The following is a 17,003-nucleotide window of genomic DNA, read 5'->3' as shown; positions in this document are numbered from 1 at the left end:
GGGCGGTTGCAGGTCAGGCAGCCGGAGAGTTCAAATTAAGGGGTGACGCCCCCCACCCCATTCCAGTGTCGTCGTCGTCGTCCCCCCCCCCCGCGCTGCCCACTATTCCCAGTCCCAAGGGCCGGGCACTGCCCGCCACAAAGATGGCGCCGCCACCTTCCGCATAGGGTCGGGCAGTGCCAAGCACAAAGATGGCGGCTCATTGGCGGACCCCGCGCGCCCTCAATAAAAATGGCGGCAGAGGCGTCTCTCCGGGAAGGTTCGGTCGCACTGCACGCATGCGCAGTCGCGTGGCGAGCCCGTGGTGGCCCGGGCAGGGTAAGGGGCGGCGTGGCGCGGTGTGGGGGCACGGGGGGAGCAGCGGAGGGTGCAAGGGGGGCTGGGCACCCTGGGGAGGGGGGTGCGAGTGAGTTCTAGGGGGGGGTTGACCCCCTTGGGGAGGTGGGTGCGAGTGCGGCCTGTTTGGGGGTGTATGGGGGGGGGGTGAGGACCCTGGGGAGGGGGATGCAAGTGAGTCCTGGGGATGCAGGATGGGGGGGGCTGAGCCCCCTGGGGGAGAGGGAGCGAGTGCGCCCTGTTTGGGGGTGTATGGGGAGGGTGAGGACGCTGGGGAGAGGGTTGCAAGTGGGTCCTGGGGGTACAGAATAAGGGGGGCTGAGCCCCCTGGGGAGGGGGTGCAAGTGCGCCCTGTTTGGGGGTGAACAGGGGGATGAGGACGCTGGGGAGGGGGATGCAAGTGGCTCGTGGGGGTGCAGGATAGGGGGGGCTGAGCCCCCGGGGGGAGGGGGTGCGAATGCGCCCTGTTTGGAGGGGCGTGAGACCTCTGGGGAGGGGGGTGTGAGTGGGTCCCGGGGGTTGCTGAGCCCCCTGGGATGGGGGTGCAAGTATGCCCTGTTTGGGGGTGTATGGGGGGGGGTGAACCCCCTGGGGAGGGGGGCGCGAGGGGCTCGTGGGAGTGCAGGAGAGGGGGGGCTGAGCGCCCTGTGCAGGGTGCTGTGCGGGGTGCTCCTGACCGACCCCCCCCACGACCACCACCCCCCTGCAGGGCCAGGCCGAGGATGGCGGAGGGGGGCTCGGGCGACACCGGCTCCCCGAGTGGCCTGCGGCCGGGGCTCCCCGGGGCACGGGGGCTGCTCGGGAGGCGCCCCGCCGCCCCCCCCCTCACCCCTGGCCGCCTGCCCTCCATCCGCTCCCGAGACCTCACCCTGGGTGGCGTGAAGAAGGTGAGTACACTGGGGGGGGGGGGGCAAAACCGACCCTTTTGGGGTCACCCTGCCTCCTGCCCCACTGCTTGGGGAGTAGGCACTTGGGGATCCCCGTGGCGCAGGTGGGGTGCGAGGAAGGGCCCCAGGAGCAGCAGCCTGGGGGGGGTTTTGGGGTGCTCTGGGGGGAGCTGGTCCGTGCAGGACGTGGCCGGGTCCCCAGCCACCTCCTCCAGCCCCGCAGCCGGTTTGGTTTCTGTTGCTTATCTCCGCTCGTGCCGTGACTTGTCCCTTTTGCTCTCGTTTGCAGAAAACCTTCACCCCCAACATAATTAGCAGGAAGATCAAGGAAGAGTAAGTGGCCTCGTAAGCGTTTCCCTGGGGTGTGGAGGCGGTTTTGCCAGCGGGGTCCCTGCACGGCGGGGTCTCGATGGGCAAAACGTGCCCTGAGAGGGGATCCTGCTGCCGGGGTGGGGGGTGACAGGACACCTTCCGTCTCCCCAGGCCCAGAGAGGATGTGTCCGTCAAGAAGGAGAAGAAGGAACGGGATCGGGAGCGGCAACGTGACGGGCACGGCCGGGGCCGGGGCCGGCCCGAGGTTATCCAGTCCCACTCCATCTTCGAGCAGGGTCCTGCTGAAATGATGAAGAAGAAGGGTAAGGGGAGCTGCACCCCATCCCGGGGGATGGGGGGGGCGGATCTTGGGGCCATCCCACCCAGCTCGGGGCTCACCCCGGGGGGGGCTGCTCCCTTCTCCCCAGCGGGTTCCTGGGACAAGACGGTGGACATGTCCGACTTTGGCCCTTCCCACATCATCAACATCAAGAAGGAGAAGAGGGAGACGGACGAGGAGACGAAGCAGATCCTGCGGATGCTGCAGAAGGACGATGTGAGCGGGGCCAGGCCGGGGAGGGGGCGGCTTTCGGGTGCCCCCGTGGCCGGTGCTGAGCGTCCCCGTCCCCCCGCAGTTCCTCGACGATCCGGGGCTGAAGAACGACATCCGTAACAAGCCGGTGCAGCTGCCGCTGGCCCACTCGGGCTGGCTCTTCAAGGAGGAGGCAACGGAGCAGGAGGAGGCCCAGCCCTGGCTGCCCAGCCCCAAGGAGGAGAAGATGGAGTTGGACCCTCCGGTGGTGAAAGGTGCGCTGGGGGTGGGGGATCCCAGTGGGCTGGGGGGGGGGGGGGGGGGTGCTGCCACCTCTCCCCGTGCCCACCCACCGTCTCCCATCTCTCGCTTGGGGGGGGAATCCCAGCGGGCAGGGGCTGGGTGGGGGGGTGCTGCCGCCTCTCCTCATGCCCACCCACCGTCTCTGGCTTCTGGTGCCAGTGAAAGAAGAGCCGTGCGATGAAGACCCCCTGTCCCAGCCGGCGCAAACCAAGGGACCCCCCGGTTTCCCCGGGGATGTCTCGGTGGCCGAGCTGCTGCAGCAGCTGAGCTTGTCCCCCGAGGAGGAGCTGCTCTTCCTGCAGCTGCCCGACACCCTGCCCGGCCAGCCCCCCACCCAGGACACCAAACCCATCAAGACGGAGCTGCAAAATGAGGAAGGGCAAGTGGTGGTGGTGAAGCAGGAGAAGAGCCAGGTACGGGCGAGAGGCGGTGGGGTGAGATATGGGGGGGGGGGCGGGGGGCAGTGTGGCGATGTCCCCCATCCCCTGGGTGTCCCTCGGCAGGAGGCGAGGCAGGCGGAGAATACCTGCACCCTGGCCGACCTCCCCGAGGGGCAGGTGGGGAAACTGCTCGTCCGCAAGTCGGGGAAGGTGCAGCTGGTGCTGGGCAAGGTGACCTTGGATGTGACCATGGGGACCCCCTGCTCCTTCCTGCAGGTATGAGGGGGGGGCTGGGGGACTCAATTGGTGGGGCTGCACCTCAAGATAGTCCCTCAGGGGTCCCTGGTGACTTGTGGGCAAGCCTGTCCCTGTGACAGCGGTGGGGAAGGGTCCTGCTCTTGTGCCCCTCTGCTACCCCGCACCCAGGGGACGTCTCCTCCAGGCTTAGCCCCCCCCCCCCACTGGGCAGGGACCCCCAGCCCTTCTCCCAGCCGCGGTTTCCCATGGGAGTGGGCCGCTCACGAGCGTTTCTCCCCTCTGGAAAAGGAGCTGGTGTCCGTCGGCATCGGGGATAACCGGACGGGCGAGATGATCGTCCTGGGCCACGTGAAGCACAAGCTGGTGTGTTCCCCGGACTTTGAGGCTCTGCTGGAGTACCGGCACCGGTAGCCCAGGGGGCACCCAGCCCCACAGCCCGTGGGGGCAGTCCCTGCGCAGTTCGGGGACCCTGCAGCGCCCCGGCTCTGCCCTCCACCCTTGCCTTGGGGACACGGAGAGGTGTCATCTGCAGGCGTGGGCGCAGGGCTGGCTCCTACCTCCTCTTCTCCGCCCTGCAGTGGAGCAGCGCCGGGGCTGGGGTCTCTGGCTTTGTCCCCCAGACCTTGTGCAAAACAGGCCGGGCCCGTGGCCGCCCCCATCTTGACAGGTTTCTGGATGTGTGGGACTGGGGGGTGCCCCCATCCTGGCTCTCCAGCGCCTGTGGACACACTGGGGAAGAAATGCAGAATAAAAACCTCTTTTTTTCCCCCCGCTGCATGGGGCTGCTCAGTCTCCTCCTGCCTCCTCCACCCCCTGCCTGACCAGTTGCCACCAGCCTGTCAGGCACTGGCCCCAGCGTGGCCATGTCTTCGTCACTTACTCACCCAGGAGAGCTGGGGGGGGGGGTCCTCTGCTCTGTGCCGGGGCTCGGCAGGCAGCACCCCGACCTCTCCAGTGCCCCCCATCCCCCAGGCCTGTGCTGGCGGGGGGCTGTCTAGGCAGGGACGGGTGGCTGGGGGGCATCTCCCTGCACCACCCAGGGTGTGTAGGACCACCCTTGGCCCACGCTGCAATGCAGGAGGCGGGGGGGGGGGGCTAATGAGTGGCCACCAGTGGGGGGGGGAGCAGGAGGCTGGGTGTCTTTGGGGGGGGGGACACAACACGCAGCCATGACATCACGGAACCAAATCCCCCCCTGGGTGCCCCTGGTGGGTGGGGAAGCACCCGGTGCCTCTGCAGAGTGGGGCTGGGGCTGCCCTTGCCCCTCCGCTGTTCATATTCGCCCCCCCCCCCCCCATCGTGCCCCCAGCCCCGTCCCTTGTTGCCCCTCTGGTGCTGCCCACGCTCTGGCCCCGCCCCTGGCTCCGCCCCCATCTTGCCCCCAGCCCACTCCTTTCTTGCCCCTCCGGCACCGCCCACCCTCTGGCTCCGCCCCACCCCTGGCTCCGCCTCCTCCCCCCCACCCCCCCCGCGCCGGGCGCTGTCCGTCGTGCTGAAGCCCCTCCCTGACGGCCGCACCTTCCCCGCGAGGGGCGTGGCCAGCGAGCTGACCAATAAGAGGTGTGAAGCGGGCGGGGGCGCGCCTGCGCAGTGAGGAAGCGGCGGCGGCGGCGGGGCGCGGGTGGACTTCGACGGGGCGGCCATGGAGCCTCCGCGCTCTTTCCGCCTGCCCGGCCCCCGGCCCGGCCCGGCCCCCGCTCCCCCGGGCGGGCTGCGAGGGCTCCTGGGCCGAGCCCATCGCCTGCCGCAGCCGGGCCTGCCCGCGGCCCGCTCCCAGCCCGACCTGGTGCCGCTCTCCACCTTGCTGTGCGGCCTGGGCCTGGGCGAGCGGCCTTGCCCCGCGCTGGAGGCGGCGGCCTGGCCCCTCGGTAGGTGGTTGTGCCACGGGGTGAGCTGAGGGGGAGCCGGGGAGGCCCCGCCAGGCCCTTCACCGTGTTGTCTCCTTCCCGCAGGCCGTGGCGGCGCTGGGGGTGTGGAGGCTCTGGTGCGGCCCAGCCCGGTGGTGGAGGATGATGAGGCGGTGGCAGCGCTCCCCACACGCGGGCGGTGAGTCCCCCGCCCTGTTCCCCCTCTTCACTTGGCCCTGAGTCCTTCCAAATTTAATCACCAGCCCCGGTAGCTTGGGGGACGCTCCACGAGTGACACCACTGGTGTGACCGGCTCGCGCTGCCTCCAGCTCGGTGGCGTGGTGCCGCGGCTGGCTCGGTGGCCCGCCACCAAAACTCAGTATTTTGGGCATCTCCAGGCAGGGACCACCCGCCACGTGCGGGGCACGAGCAAGGGGACTCGGCTGTCGGAGCAGGGGCATTGCAGGGGGGTTGCACCGGGGGGGGGGGGGGGGGGCATCACGGGGGGGTTGCCGCCAGGACGCTGCCAGCGTGCCAGGGCTCACCTCTGCCCACGCCGGGGGGGTTATGTAGGTTCCTGTGGCAAGGCAGAGGGGACCCGCTGCCCGCCCCCCCCGGGAAAGAGGCCGCTGTTCCAGCCCACCCAGGGAAGCCCTGCACCGCCGCTGCGCCCACCGTGCGCCCACCGGGACCCCGGCCTTCCCTGCTGCCTGCGCCCGCCCCAGGGACCCCCCCGGCTGCTGGCAGACCGTAAGTGAAGCGTCGGTGAGCGCCAGCCCCACGGTTTTGGGGTCAGAGCACCAGGTGGGGTCACGGAGGGGCTGCTCTGCCTCGTCTTTCCTAGGGCGTCAGGGGTGAAGCCGACGGTGAAGGGAACCCCCTTGGCCGTGGGGCTGAACTCGGTTAAAATCCACTGCCAGAACGAAGCCGTTTACCAGTACCACGTTACCTTCAGGTATCAGAGCGGGCACGGGCTCCCCCCCCCGCAGCCTCTCGAAGGGGGGGGTGCCCCTGGGGCAGAGCCCTCCGCGTCTCTCTCCCTCCCTCTGTCCCAGTAGCCACTAGATGGAGCGGCCGGCCCGCCGGCAAAGCTGCCGCAGGGGCAGCAAAGCAAAACGAGACCCGGCTTTCCCCCCTCCCACCCCCTTTGGGGGGGGGGGGTTTGGGGGGTCCTGAGCGGGGACTCACTGGGGGGGGGCTGAGGATTTCCCAGCGGTGACAGGCAGTGCCTCCTCGTCTCCGCCAGCCCCGAGGTGGAGTGCAAGAGCGTGCGCTTCGCCATGCTGAAGGAGCACCGGGCCGTGACGGGGGACGTGACGGCATTTGACGGCTCCATCCTCTACCTGCCCCTCCTGCTCCCCCAGGTAAGGGGGGGGGGGCGAGGCGATCTGTGCCGGGGGGAGGTTGTTCTGGCTCATTTTGGGGGCGCGGGGGATGCCCCACTCCGCATCTCCAGCCCACGGGGTGGGTAGGAGAGCGTCCCTCCTGCCCCTGGCTACCGTCTCGCCCCGCAGCCCGTCAGCCTGAAGGTTCAGAGGAGGAGCGACGGGGAGGAGGTCACCATCACCATCCAAAAAACTAAAGTCCTCGAGCCCAGCTCGGATCTCTGCATCCCCTTTTACAACATGGTTTTCCGGAGGTGAGGGACAGCAGAGACCCACCCCAGGCTCTGGGGAAGAGACCCTCCTCCTGCTCCTCCTCCTCCTCCTCCCTCTGAGCCAGTTCTGCTTGTATTTTTCTTTCCTAGGGTGATGAGAATCTTAAATATGAACCTTGTGGGGAGAAATTTCTTTGAACCTGCCCAGGCCACCGTGTTACAGCACTACAGGTGGGTGCTGGACGCTGTTACCTCCCGCTGCTGCCCAGGCGTGAGGTGGGGACGTCCCTGTCGTCCCCCCCCGGCAGTAGGATGAGGAGGCTGGAAATTCGGGTCGACTCTCTCGGTTAGCCTGACCTCCCAGCACCCCTTTTCTGCAGTGCAATTCTGGGGTTATGGGCTGAAAGCTCATGGGAAATAAATCCCCGTGTGTTTTGAGCGAGCGGGATGGCTGCCCAGCTCCTCCGGCGGCGCCGGGTTTAACCCCCGGTGCCGTTGGGCATCTCCCCCCCCCCCACTGCCCCCAGGCTGCAGATTTGGCCGGGGTACTCGGTCAGCATCCGGAAGAAGGACGGCGGCCTCTTCCTCCTGGTCGACGCCATCCACAAAGTCATCCGCAGCGATTCCGTCCTGGATTTCATGTAAGAGGAAGGGGAAAAAGAAAACCAAACCCCGAAACGGGAAAACCGACCCAAACCCAAACCCCGAAACGGGAAAACCGACCCAAACCCAAACCCCGAAACGGGAAAACCGACCCAAACCCAAACCCCGAAAACGGGAAAACCGACCCAAACCCAAAAACGGGAAAACCAACCCAAACCCGAACCCCAAAAATGGGAAAACCGACCCAAACCCAAACCCCGAAAACGGGAAAACCGACCCAAACCCAAACCCCGAAACGGGAAAACCGACCCAAACCCGAACCCCAAAAATGGGAAAACCGACCCAAACCCAAACCCCGAAAACGGGAAAACCGACCTAAACCCCGAAAACGGGAAAACCGACCCAAACCCGAACCCCAAAAACGGGAAAACCGACCCAAACCCAAACCCCGAAAACGGGAAAACCGACCCAAACCCGAACCCCAAAAATGGGAAAACCGACCCAAACCCCGAAAACGGGAAAACCGACCCAAACCCGAACCCCAAAAATGGGAAAACCGACCCAAACCCCGAAAACGGGAAAACCGACCCAAACCCCGAAAACGGGAAAACCGACCCAAACCCGAACCCCAAAAACGGGAAAACCGACCCAAACCCGAACCCCGAAACGGGAAAACCGACCCAAACCCAAACCCAAAAACGGGAAAACCGACCCAAACCCAAACCCCGAAACGGGAAAACCGACCCAAACCCAAACCCCAAAACGGGAAAACCGACCCAAACCCAAACCCCAAAACGGGAAAACCGACCCAAACCCAAACCCCAAAACGGGAAAACTGACCCAAACCCAAACCCAAAAATGGGAAAACCGACCCAAACCCAAAAATGGGAAAACCGACCCAAACCCAAAACTGGGAAAAACAAACCCCCAAAACTGGGAAAAACAACCCCCAACCCCAAAACTGGAAAAACAAAACCAAAAACCAAACCCAAGCCCAAACTGCAAAAACAACCCCAAACCCAAGCCCAAACTGCAAAAACAACCCCAAACCCAAGCCCAAAAACTGGAAAACCGACCCGAAACCAAGCCCAAAAACTGCAAAAACTGGAAAACCGACCCGAAACCAAGCCCAACACCTGGAAAACCGACCCGAAACCAAGCCCAACACCTGGAAAACCGACCCGAAACCAAGCCCAACACCTGGAAAACCCGCCCGAAACCAAGCCCAACACCTGGAAAACCCGCCCGAAACCAAGCCCAACACCTGGAAAACCCGCCCAAACCCGGGCTTTGGGGGCTGAGGGTGGATTCCAGCAGCTGCGTACCCAGCCAGCCCCGCTCACCGGGCCGCCGGTGCCGGTTGGCCAAAGGTGTTTCCTTTTTGGGGTGTCACGGGCAGGGAGCGTCCCCCTGAGCCTCTCCTCCTGCTGTGTGTCCCCCCCCCCGGCTCCGCCGCAGGCACAGCATCTACAAGCAAAGCCTCAGCGCCTTCCAGGATGAGTGCACCAAGCAGCTGGTGGGCAGCGTGGTCATCACCCGCTACAACAACCGCACCTACCGCGTCGACGACATCGACTGGAGCAAGACGCCGAGGGACAGCTTCACCCTGGCCAGCGGCGAGGAGATCACCTTCCTGGATTACTACAGGTAGGGACCTGACCGGAGCATCCCTTGGGATCGGCGCCTGTCCGTGGGGAAGGGCTTGACGCCCGGCTCCGCCCCCGAGGCGGGTGGGCAGGAGCAGGAATGTCTCACCCGGTGCCGTCTCCCTGGTGTTTTTTCCAGCAAAACGTACGGGATCACCATCAGGGAGCGGGACCAGCCGCTGCTCATCCACAGGCCCAAGGAAAAACAGACGCCGGAGGGGAAGGTGAGCCGGGCACGGAGACCTGGGGAGGGCAAGTTGAGACCCAAAGTCTTGTCTCAGCCCCTCCAGCCCCTGTCCTGCATGTTACTGGGGGGGTGCAGGGGCGTGCAGCCCCCTGGGGGCAGGGGGGGGGCGTTGCTGATGGTGCCTGTCCCCCTCCCTGCAGCGCCAGCTGGACATGGTCCTGCTCGTGCCGGAGCTCACCTTCATGACCGGGATCCCCACCATGAGGAAGGACGGTCGGATGGTGAAGGTCGGAGATGGGAGAGCAGAGCCCCTGGGGGGTGGGGGGGGATCTCAGAGCCTCCCCCCTCATCGCACCATGGTGGAGGGGGGGGTGGGGGGGGTGTTCCCCAACCTGCCCCCCTCCCCCGCCCGCTGCAGGAGGTGATGCGGGAGATGCTGCAGTCCCCGGCGCAGCACTACGCGCGGCTCACCGGCCTCCTGCGCCGCATCCAGGACAGCCCGGAGGCCTTGCAGGAGCTGATGCGCTGGGGGCTCCGGCTGGACCCCGACATCCACAGGGTAGGGGGCTGCAGGGGTGGGGGGAGAGGGCGCTGGGCTCTTGAGTTTTCCCCTCCAGGAACGGGGCCAGCCCCCAGGATTTGGGCTCGGTTTCAGACCCAGGGCCGAGTCCTGCCGGCGGAGAGGGTCAACCTGCGGCACAGCTCCTTCGTGCCCGCCGAGGACCTGAGCTGGAGCAAGGAGGTGACGCGAGGAGCCTCCATCTCGGCGGTGAGCCCGCGGCTCGGCCCTTGCAACAACGTCCCCTTGTCTGGAAACTGGGATGGGTTTTCCTTAGCGCTGGCCTGCTCCCGTCCGAGCTAAAACCCCTTATTTACACTGGCTCTGTGCTTCAGCCTGGTTTTCCTAAGGAGGTTAGAGGGACGTGGCCGCGGTGTCTGCTTTCCCACCTCCTCCTGGAGCAGCTGAAGGCTTCCAGCCTGCAGGAATGGGATGTTGCGAGCCCCTGAAGCTCCTCTCGGGCCGCTTTCCCAAATTTCCCTCGGGGCTGCGGGGCTGGGAGCGGCAGGGTTTGGCGGCCCCGAGGGCAAGGGCTGTGCTCGCCTCTCTCCCAGATCGACATGAACTACTGGGTGCTGGTTTACCCCAAGCGCCTGCAGGACCTGGCGCGGGATCTGGTGGCCGCCTTGGAGAGCGCCGGCGGCCCCGTCGGCATGCACGTCCGCCGGCCCGCCTTGGTGGAGCTGAAGGATGAGCGCCTCGAGACCTACGGCAAGACCATCCGGAGCGTCTTGGGGAGCGAGGTGAGGGGGGGGGATTCATGGAGTAGAGGGGGGGATAGCACAGGTCAGCCCAAGGCTCACATGATGCTGGGGAGGGCTGCACAGCTGGAGCAGGGGAGGGCTTAGGGTTAGGAGAAGCCAGTTGGTTTCCCTAGGGTTGGGAGAAGCCAGTTGGTTTCCTTAGGGTTGGGAGAAGCCAGTTGGTTTCCTTAGGGTTGGGAGAAGCCAGTTGGTTTCCCTAGGGTTAGGAGAAGTTGGTTTCCTTAGGGTTGGGAGAAGCCAGTTGGTTTCCCTAGGGTTAGGAGAAGCCAGTTGGTTTCCCTGGGGTTAGGAGAAGCCAGTTGGTTTCCCTAGGGTTAGGAGAAGCCAGTTGGTTTCCCTGGGGTTGGGAGAAGCCAGTTGGTTTCCCTAGGGTTGGGAGAAGCCAGCTGGTTTCCCTAGGGTTGGGAGAAGCCAGTTGGTTTCCTTAGGGTTGGGAGAAGCCAGTTGGTTTTCCTAGGGTTGGGAGAAGCCAGTTGGTTTCCCTGGGGTTGGGAGAAGCCAGTTGGTTTCCCTGGGGTTGGGAGAAGCCAGTTGGTTTCCCTGGGGTTGGGAGAAGCCAGTTGGTTTCCCTGGGGTTGGGAGAAGCCAGTTGGTTTCCTTAGGGTTGGGAGAAGCCAGTTGATTTCCCTAGGGTTAGGAGAAGTTGGTTTCCTTAGGGTTGGGAGAAGCCAGTTGATTTCCCTAGGGTTAGGAGAAGTTGGTTTCCTTAGGGTTGGGAGAAGCCAGTTGGTTTCCTTAGGGTTGGGAGAAGCCAGTTGGTTTCCCTGGGGTTGGGAGAAGCCAGTTGGTTTTCCTGGGGTTGGGAGAAGCCAGTTGGTTTTCCTGGGGTTGGGAGAAGCCAGTTGGTTTCCCTGGGGTTGGGAGAAGCCAGTTGGTTTCCTTAGGGTTGGGAGAAGCCAGTTGATTTCCCTAGGGTTAGGAGAAGTTGGTTTCCTTAGGGTTGGGAGAAGCCAGTTGATTTCCCTAGGGTTAGGAGAAGTTGGTTTCCTTAGGGTTGGGAGAAGCCAGTTGGTTTCCTTAGGGTTGGGAGAAGCCAGTTGGTTTCCCTGGGGTTGGGAGAAGCCAGTTGGTTTTCCTGGGGTTGGGAGAAGCCAGTTGGTTTTCCTGGGGTTGGGAGAAGAAATCTGACATAATCTCACTTTTTCCAACAGAAACTGTGAAAGCATTTTTTAGAATAGCGTGTAGTAAATTCCAGTGGTTTGAAAATCGCTTAAGGGATTGTCTAGAGCCTCTAAAACTAGCGAATATCCAAAGAAAAGAAATAATAGAAAGTAGAGGTTAAGCTGTTTTTCTTCCCTCACTCATGTGCTGTACGGCTCCTAAGGAAGCTTCTCTTTATGTCAGAGAAGGTAAAGAGTATTGGTGACGTCAGGTAGTGACCTCATTTAGGTGACCAACAGGAGGAGGACACTACTGTCTCTGAAAGAGCCGGCAGTAGTCAGTACGATGAACAAATGACCTCCTAGGAGTCGGGAGGGCTCCCGGAGCATCCGATGACTCCTCCGTCCCCCTTCCCCGCAGGACAAGGTGCAGCTGCTCTTGTGCCTCATCTCCAGCCACCGGGAGGACTTGTACGCCGCCATCAAGAAGCTCTGCTGCCTCCAGTCCCCCGTGCCCTCCCAGGTGGGCTCGCTGGGAGGGGGCTACGGGCGCGGGGAAGCCCTGGGCATCTCCAGCCTCGCTTTTTGCTCCCCCCCTTCCCTGGCTTTTCCCTCCCCCCTGGCAGGTCATCAACGCGCAGACCCTCGGGGGCCAGGCGGGCAGGATGAGGAGCGTGGTGCAGAAGGTCCTGCTGCAGATGAACTGCAAGCTGGGCGGCGAGCTCTGGGGGGTCGACATCCCCCTGGTAAGGCGGGCGAAACCCCTCGGCACGCGTTCCCAAGAGCTGCTGGGGTGGAAAACGGGCGTGGGCGTGAGCTTCCCGCTGGGAAAACGCGTGAAACCACCTGGAGAACCGGGGTTGGCGCCTCCTGTTTTGTCCTTCGCCGCTGGAGGGATCCAGGCAGGGCAGCCTGGAGGGGCCTGGCTTATCCCTAACTCCCCCCTGCCCCTTTTTTTTTTTATTTTGGTGATGTTCCCCCTCAGAAACAGCTGATGGTTATCGGCATGGACGTCTACCACTGCCACAGCAAAGGGACGCGCTCCGTCATCGGCTTCGTGGCCAGTATGAACCAGTACGTGGTGCCCCGGTGGAATGGGGAGAAGGTTTTCCTCCCTCTCCGCCCTGGGGGGGGGGGGGGGTGTCTCTTTTTGCCGGGAAAGGGGTGAAGCCGATGCTTTTCCCCCACCGCTGCGCTCGGCAGAGCCTCCACCAGCGTGTTTGCGGGGGGCAGCGATGGCCTTGGCGGTGCCGTAGCGCCGGGAAAGGCGCCGCCAGCGCCGAGCCGGGGGCGGTTTCGGTTGCACAACTGGACTTTTGACTGGCGAGGGTGGGGGGGAGGGCAGGGACGCCTTGATGCTCGCCCCCTTCTCCATCCCCAGGGTCCTCACCAAGTGGTACTCCAGGGTGGTCTTCCAGATGCCCCACCAGGAGATCGCCGACAGCCTCCGGCTCTGCCTGGCCGATGCCCTCCAGCGCTTCCACGAGGTGAGGCTAAACCCCCCCCTTCCCCTTCCCCTGGTTGGAGGGGGGAGTGTTTCCCCACGGCGGAGGGGAAAACGTGGCACTTCCCCCAGTTTCCCCGTGGGAAAACCACCCCAAACCCATCGCCCCCCCAGCGCGTGCCAGCGAGCGAACGCCCTCGGTAGCCTTTGGACTGGAGGTGGCCCCCGCGGCTCCGAGGAGGCTCAGCCTTATCTGGGGAACGTGCAAACCCCGCCTCGAGGGTTAGTTTGCGCTGGGGGAAGTGCCACGTCCCACCTCGTATCGCTGTCGAGCTGCTGAGCCCTGTCCTCTTGTCCCCAGTTTGGGCCAGGGACCCCCTCGTGGGATTTTCCCATCCTGGGGAAAATGGAGGAAAAAACCCAAACAACTGAAAACTGGAAGTTTGCTGGTCACTGAACGGGCAGGATTAGTGCCAATGCTGCTTCCCTCTGCCCTGCCAGGCTCTCTGAAACCTGTTTTGAAATGTATTTTCTAGGGGTGGGTGTAAAATTGGGGGCTTTTCTGCGAAGCTGGGGGCGTTCTGCAGAGCTGGAGGGTCGATGTGTTGAATTCGCAGGCTGTGAGAGCGCTGGATGAGACCCGGTGGGCATCTGGCACCCAGCTTCTTGCCAGCCTATCCTCTGTGTGGTGGTGGTGGGGGAAAAAAACCTGAGGTTTTTCTAATTTCTGCTTGCCCAGATGAACCACTTCTTGCCCAAGAAGATAGTCCTGTACCGGGACGGCGTGTCCGACAGCCAGCTCGACACCGTGCTCAAGTACGAGATCCCGCAGATGCAGAAGTGCTTCCGCACCTTTGAGAACTACCAGCCCAGCGTGGTGGTCGTGGTGGTGCAGAAACAAATCAGCACCAACTTCTACACCCTCGGGGAGGAGCAGTTCGTGTCCCCTCCTCCCGGCACGGTCATCGACCACACGGTCACCAGTTCGGACTGGTGAGTGGCTCGGAAAGCTGCGTGGGGCACAAAAAAACCCCTCATGTGCCCCCCCCCAAAAAAAAAAAAGAAAGGGTGCAGAAAAAAATGGGGTGCAAAAAAAACCCAAACCCTGTGGTGCTAAAAAACCCCCCCCCAACCCCTCGCCCTTCCCTCCCTCTCAGGCAGGATTTCTTTTTGTTGGCCCATCGCTCTCGCCAGGGCTGCAGCGTCCCCACGCGCTACGTCTGCCTGCTGAACACGGCCAACCTCAGCTGCGAGCACCTGCAGAGGTGAGGGCGGGAGTTCTGCAGCCCCCCGTGTCCCCCAGAGGGGAGGGCGGGAGTTCTGCGGCCCCCCCGTGTCCCCCAGAGGTCAGGGCGGGAGTTCTGCAGCCCCCCCGGGTCCCCCAGAGGTCAGGGCAGGAGTTCTGCAGCCCCCCATGTCCCCCAGAGGTAAAGGCGGGAGTTCTGCAGCCCCCCGTGTCCCTCAGAGGTCAGGGCGGGACTTCTGCAGCCCCCCCGTGTCCCCCAGAGGTCAGGGCGGGTTTTCTGCAGCCCACCCCCCCCCCCGTGTCCCCCAGCGCTGGCCTCGCAGCGGAGCTGCTGGGGGGGTTTCAGCGGGGCTGGGGGCCAGAACCCCCCCCCCGGGAGCAGCTCTGACCTCGCAGCTCCCCACTTGGGGAGCAGAACCCCTCCCTGAAGCGGCGCTGGGGTGCACTGACCCCCCCCCCCCCCCCACCACCCCCGTCTCCCCTCGCTGTCCCCAGGTTGACGTTCAAGCTCTGTCACCTCTACTGGAACTGGCCGGGGACCATCCGCGTCCCGGCCCCCTGCAAGTACGCCCACAAGCTGGCCTTCCTCTCGGGCCACATCCTGCACCGCGAGCCCAGCGCCCAGCTCTGCGACAGGCTCTTCTTCCTCTAGTGGGGGTGCTGGGCGCTGGGGGGGGGTCGCGTTGGGGTTCGGCTCCCCCAGCTGCTGCTCAGGGGACTGGTTTTCCTTAAAATGTGGTTTGTTTGGGTTTTTTTTTTTCCCCCCCTCAATTTATTTCTGCGCCGGGTTTGTTGGGTTCTGTGTTCTCGTTGGTTTAGGGTGCTCAGGAGCCCCCCCCCCCGACGTGGCGGCAGGGCGCCGGAGCCGGGAGCTCTTGGGATTTCTCTCCATGGGAGTGAAACCAGAGCAAAAACCCCCCAAAAAGCCAGCCTCACCCACTGGTTTCCAGTCCTCCCAGCAAAGGGGTTTGAGGCAATGAGCCCCCCCAGGGGGATGCTGCTCCCGCCGCAGCTCATCCCTGCCCCGTGCAGGCGCTGGGTGCAAAAAACCAAAGATTTCTGGTATTTTTCTGGTGCAAAAACCCCAAAGATTTCTGGTATTTTTCTGGTGCAAAACCCCAAGGATTTCTGGTATTTTTCTCGTGCAAAACCCCAAGGATTTCTGGTATTTTTCTCGTGCAAAAAACCCAAGGATTTCTGGTATTTTTCTCGTGCAAAAACCCAAGGATTTCTGGTATTTTTCTCGTGCAAAAAACCCAAGGATTTCTGGTATTTTTCTCGTGCAAAAAACCCAAGGATTTCTGGTATTTTTCTGGTGCAAAAACCCAAGGATTTCTGGTATTTTTCTCGTGCAAAAACCCAAGGATTTCTGGTATTTTTCTGGTGCAAAAAACCCAAGGATTTCTGGTATTTTTCTGGTGCAAAAAACCCAAGGATTTCTGGTATTTTTCTGGTGCAAAAAACCCAAGGATTTCTGGTATTTTTCTGGTGCAAAAAACCCAAGGATTTCTGGTATTTTTCTGGTGCAAAAAACCCAAGGATTTCTGGTATTTTTCTGGTGCAAAAACCCAAGGATTTCTGGTATTTTTCTGGTGCAAAAACCCAAGGATTTCTGGTATTTTTCTCGTGCAAAAAACCCAAGGATTTCTGGTATTTTTCTGGTGCAAAAACCCAAGGATTTCTGGTATTTTTCTGGTGCAAAAACCCAAGGATTTCTGGTATTTTTCTCGTGCAAAAAACCCAAAGATTTCTGGTATTTTTCTCCCCCCCTCCCCGCCCTGAATCGCTTGCAGATTGTTTAAAAGTTTAAAATTTTGGTTTTTTTTTCAAGCTCCTGCGTACCAAACCCAGCTGCAGTTTGTCCTTACGAAGTCACTGGTTTTCCAAGGAGAAATCTTTATTATTTTTATTATTATTACTATTCTCTCGTCAGGTCGAGAGCCCAAGGGAAAAGCGGGTGTTTTGAGTTTTCAGCGGTTTTTAGGTGTTTCTTTTGCCATGGTCAGGAGAGGGTTGAGACCTTGGAGTCTTTTGAGAGGGAGGGAGCTGCAAGAGCATCCCCAAAATCACCTGGGTTTTGCCTTTTGCAGGGGTGGGGGTACCGCAGGAACCTCCCCCCACCCTCCCAGCCTCTCCTCTCCTGTTGTATGCAAAAAAAAAAAGTTGAAAATACTTGATTTTTATGGTGATTATTTTTGCTGTAACTGAAGTTTTCTGTTAACTTTAATAAAAGCATTGCTGGCAGCTGCTCCCTTGAGGCTGGGGACATCCTCACCCCTCTTTTTTCATGGGGGGGGGTCGCAGGATGGAGGGGAGGGGGACACCCCGCGGGCCTGGCAGGCAGGAGCAGAGCCCGTCACCCCGTCCCTTGCGCCCCGGGTTAATCATTCACCGTCCCCCCTCGCCCACGGCGGCTTTTAGCCCCTTTTATCTGCCGCCCCGGCGGACTTTGGCAGCCTTGGCCCAGCGCAGGCGGAGGTTTCGGCACCGGTTTGGCCCCCCCTGAGCGCCCGGTGAGGTGCTGGGGCCAAAATAGGGGTGATGACCCCCCCCCCCCCCCCCCCCCCCCCCCCAGCCGGCTCCTTGGCACAGGGAGGGGAGCCGGGACGGCCTCTGGCTGCCAGGCTGGTGGGCTCAGCACCCCCAGGAGCCCCTCTGGTGCCTTTTAGGGGGTCCCTGGGGGGCTGTGTCCCCTCAGGTGGGGGCTGTTTGGTAACTCTGTCCCCTTGGGAAGGGTCTCAGGGGTGCTCTGTGCCCCCAAGGGGTGTTTGGGGGGGGTCTGAGGGATGCTCCGTGCCCCCAAGGGGTGCTTGGGGTGGGTCCATGGGGTGCCAAATGTCTGCAAGGGGTGCTTGGGGGGCTCTGTGGGGTGCCCTGTGCCTCCAAGGGGTGCTTGGGGGGATCTGTGGGGTGCCCTATGCCCCCAAAGATTGCTTGGGGGGGTCCATGGGGTGCCCTATGCCCCCAAGGGGTGCTTGGGGGGCTCTGTGGGGTGCCCTATG

At 62.7% G+C, this 17,003-nt stretch overlaps 2 protein-coding genes across 3 annotated transcripts; both read left to right on the top strand.

Moving 5' to 3' along the window:
- The first annotated feature begins 298 nt into the window (after positions 1-298).
- Positions 299-3,667, top strand: POLR3D (RNA polymerase III subunit D). 2 transcript variants are annotated; one of them, XM_086477142.1, is made up of 9 exons: positions 299-318; positions 1,058-1,223; positions 1,513-1,556; positions 1,707-1,858; positions 1,964-2,091; positions 2,171-2,342; positions 2,530-2,783; positions 2,874-3,026; positions 3,297-3,667. In XM_086477142.1, the coding sequence occupies exons 2-9, from the start codon at positions 1,059-1,061 to the stop codon at positions 3,417-3,419; spliced, it is 1,191 nt and encodes a 396-aa protein (XP_086333268.1). In that variant the 5' UTR covers positions 299-318; position 1,058; the 3' UTR covers positions 3,420-3,667. The 2 variants fall into 2 exon arrangements, with proteins under 2 accessions (XP_086333268.1, XP_086333267.1); XM_086477141.1 differs by lacking the exon at positions 299-318 and having other exon boundaries at positions 1,059-1,223.
- A 983-nt stretch (positions 3,668-4,650) lies between these two features.
- On the top strand, positions 4,651-14,653 carry PIWIL2 (piwi like RNA-mediated gene silencing 2). The gene is made up of 21 exons (XM_086477066.1): positions 4,651-4,876; positions 4,961-5,054; positions 5,429-5,605; positions 5,700-5,810; positions 6,102-6,219; positions 6,370-6,494; positions 6,603-6,683; positions 6,980-7,093; positions 8,514-8,702; positions 8,841-8,925; positions 9,089-9,175; positions 9,307-9,447; positions 9,544-9,657; positions 10,002-10,190; positions 11,733-11,834; positions 11,938-12,057; positions 12,297-12,385; positions 12,693-12,798; positions 13,495-13,748; positions 13,913-14,020; positions 14,497-14,653. The coding sequence occupies exons 1-21, from the start codon at positions 4,651-4,653 to the stop codon at positions 14,651-14,653; spliced, it is 2,787 nt and encodes a 928-aa protein (XP_086333192.1).
- The last annotated feature ends 2,350 nt before the right edge of the window (positions 14,654-17,003 follow it).

This window comes from Leptosomus discolor, chromosome 23 (assembly GCF_034619465.1).
Source record: "Leptosomus discolor isolate bLepDis1 chromosome 23, bLepDis1.hap2, whole genome shotgun sequence".
NCBI lineage: Eukaryota > Metazoa > Chordata > Aves > Leptosomiformes > Leptosomidae > Leptosomus > Leptosomus discolor.
The sequence above is the reverse complement of the archived record's forward strand: the minus strand, read 5'-3'. Positions and strand labels throughout refer to the sequence as shown.

What these genes read in the sequence shown, in the direction of transcription:
- POLR3D (XM_086477142.1), top strand. Translation starts at nt 1,059, where the DNA reads ATGGCGGAGGGGGGCTCGGGCGACACCGGCTCCCCGAGTGGCCTGCGG. An exon ending in CCCTGGGTGGCGTGAAGAAG is followed by an intron (nt 1,224 to 1,512) that starts GTGAGTACACTG and finishes TCTCGTTTGCAG; the next exon opens with AAAACCTTCACCCCCAACAT. An exon ending in TGAAGCAGGAGAAGAGCCAG is followed by an intron (nt 2,784 to 2,873) that starts GTACGGGCGAGA and finishes GTCCCTCGGCAG; the next exon opens with GAGGCGAGGCAGGCGGAGAA.
- PIWIL2 (XM_086477066.1), top strand. Translation starts at nt 4,651, where the DNA reads ATGGAGCCTCCGCGCTCTTTCCGCCTGCCCGGCCCCCGGCCCGGCCCG. An exon ending in GAGGAGCCTCCATCTCGGCG is followed by an intron (nt 9,658 to 10,001) that starts GTGAGCCCGCGG and finishes CCTCTCTCCCAG; the next exon opens with ATCGACATGAACTACTGGGT. An exon ending in AGTCCCCCGTGCCCTCCCAG is followed by an intron (nt 11,835 to 11,937) that starts GTGGGCTCGCTG and finishes CCCCCCTGGCAG; the next exon opens with GTCATCAACGCGCAGACCCT.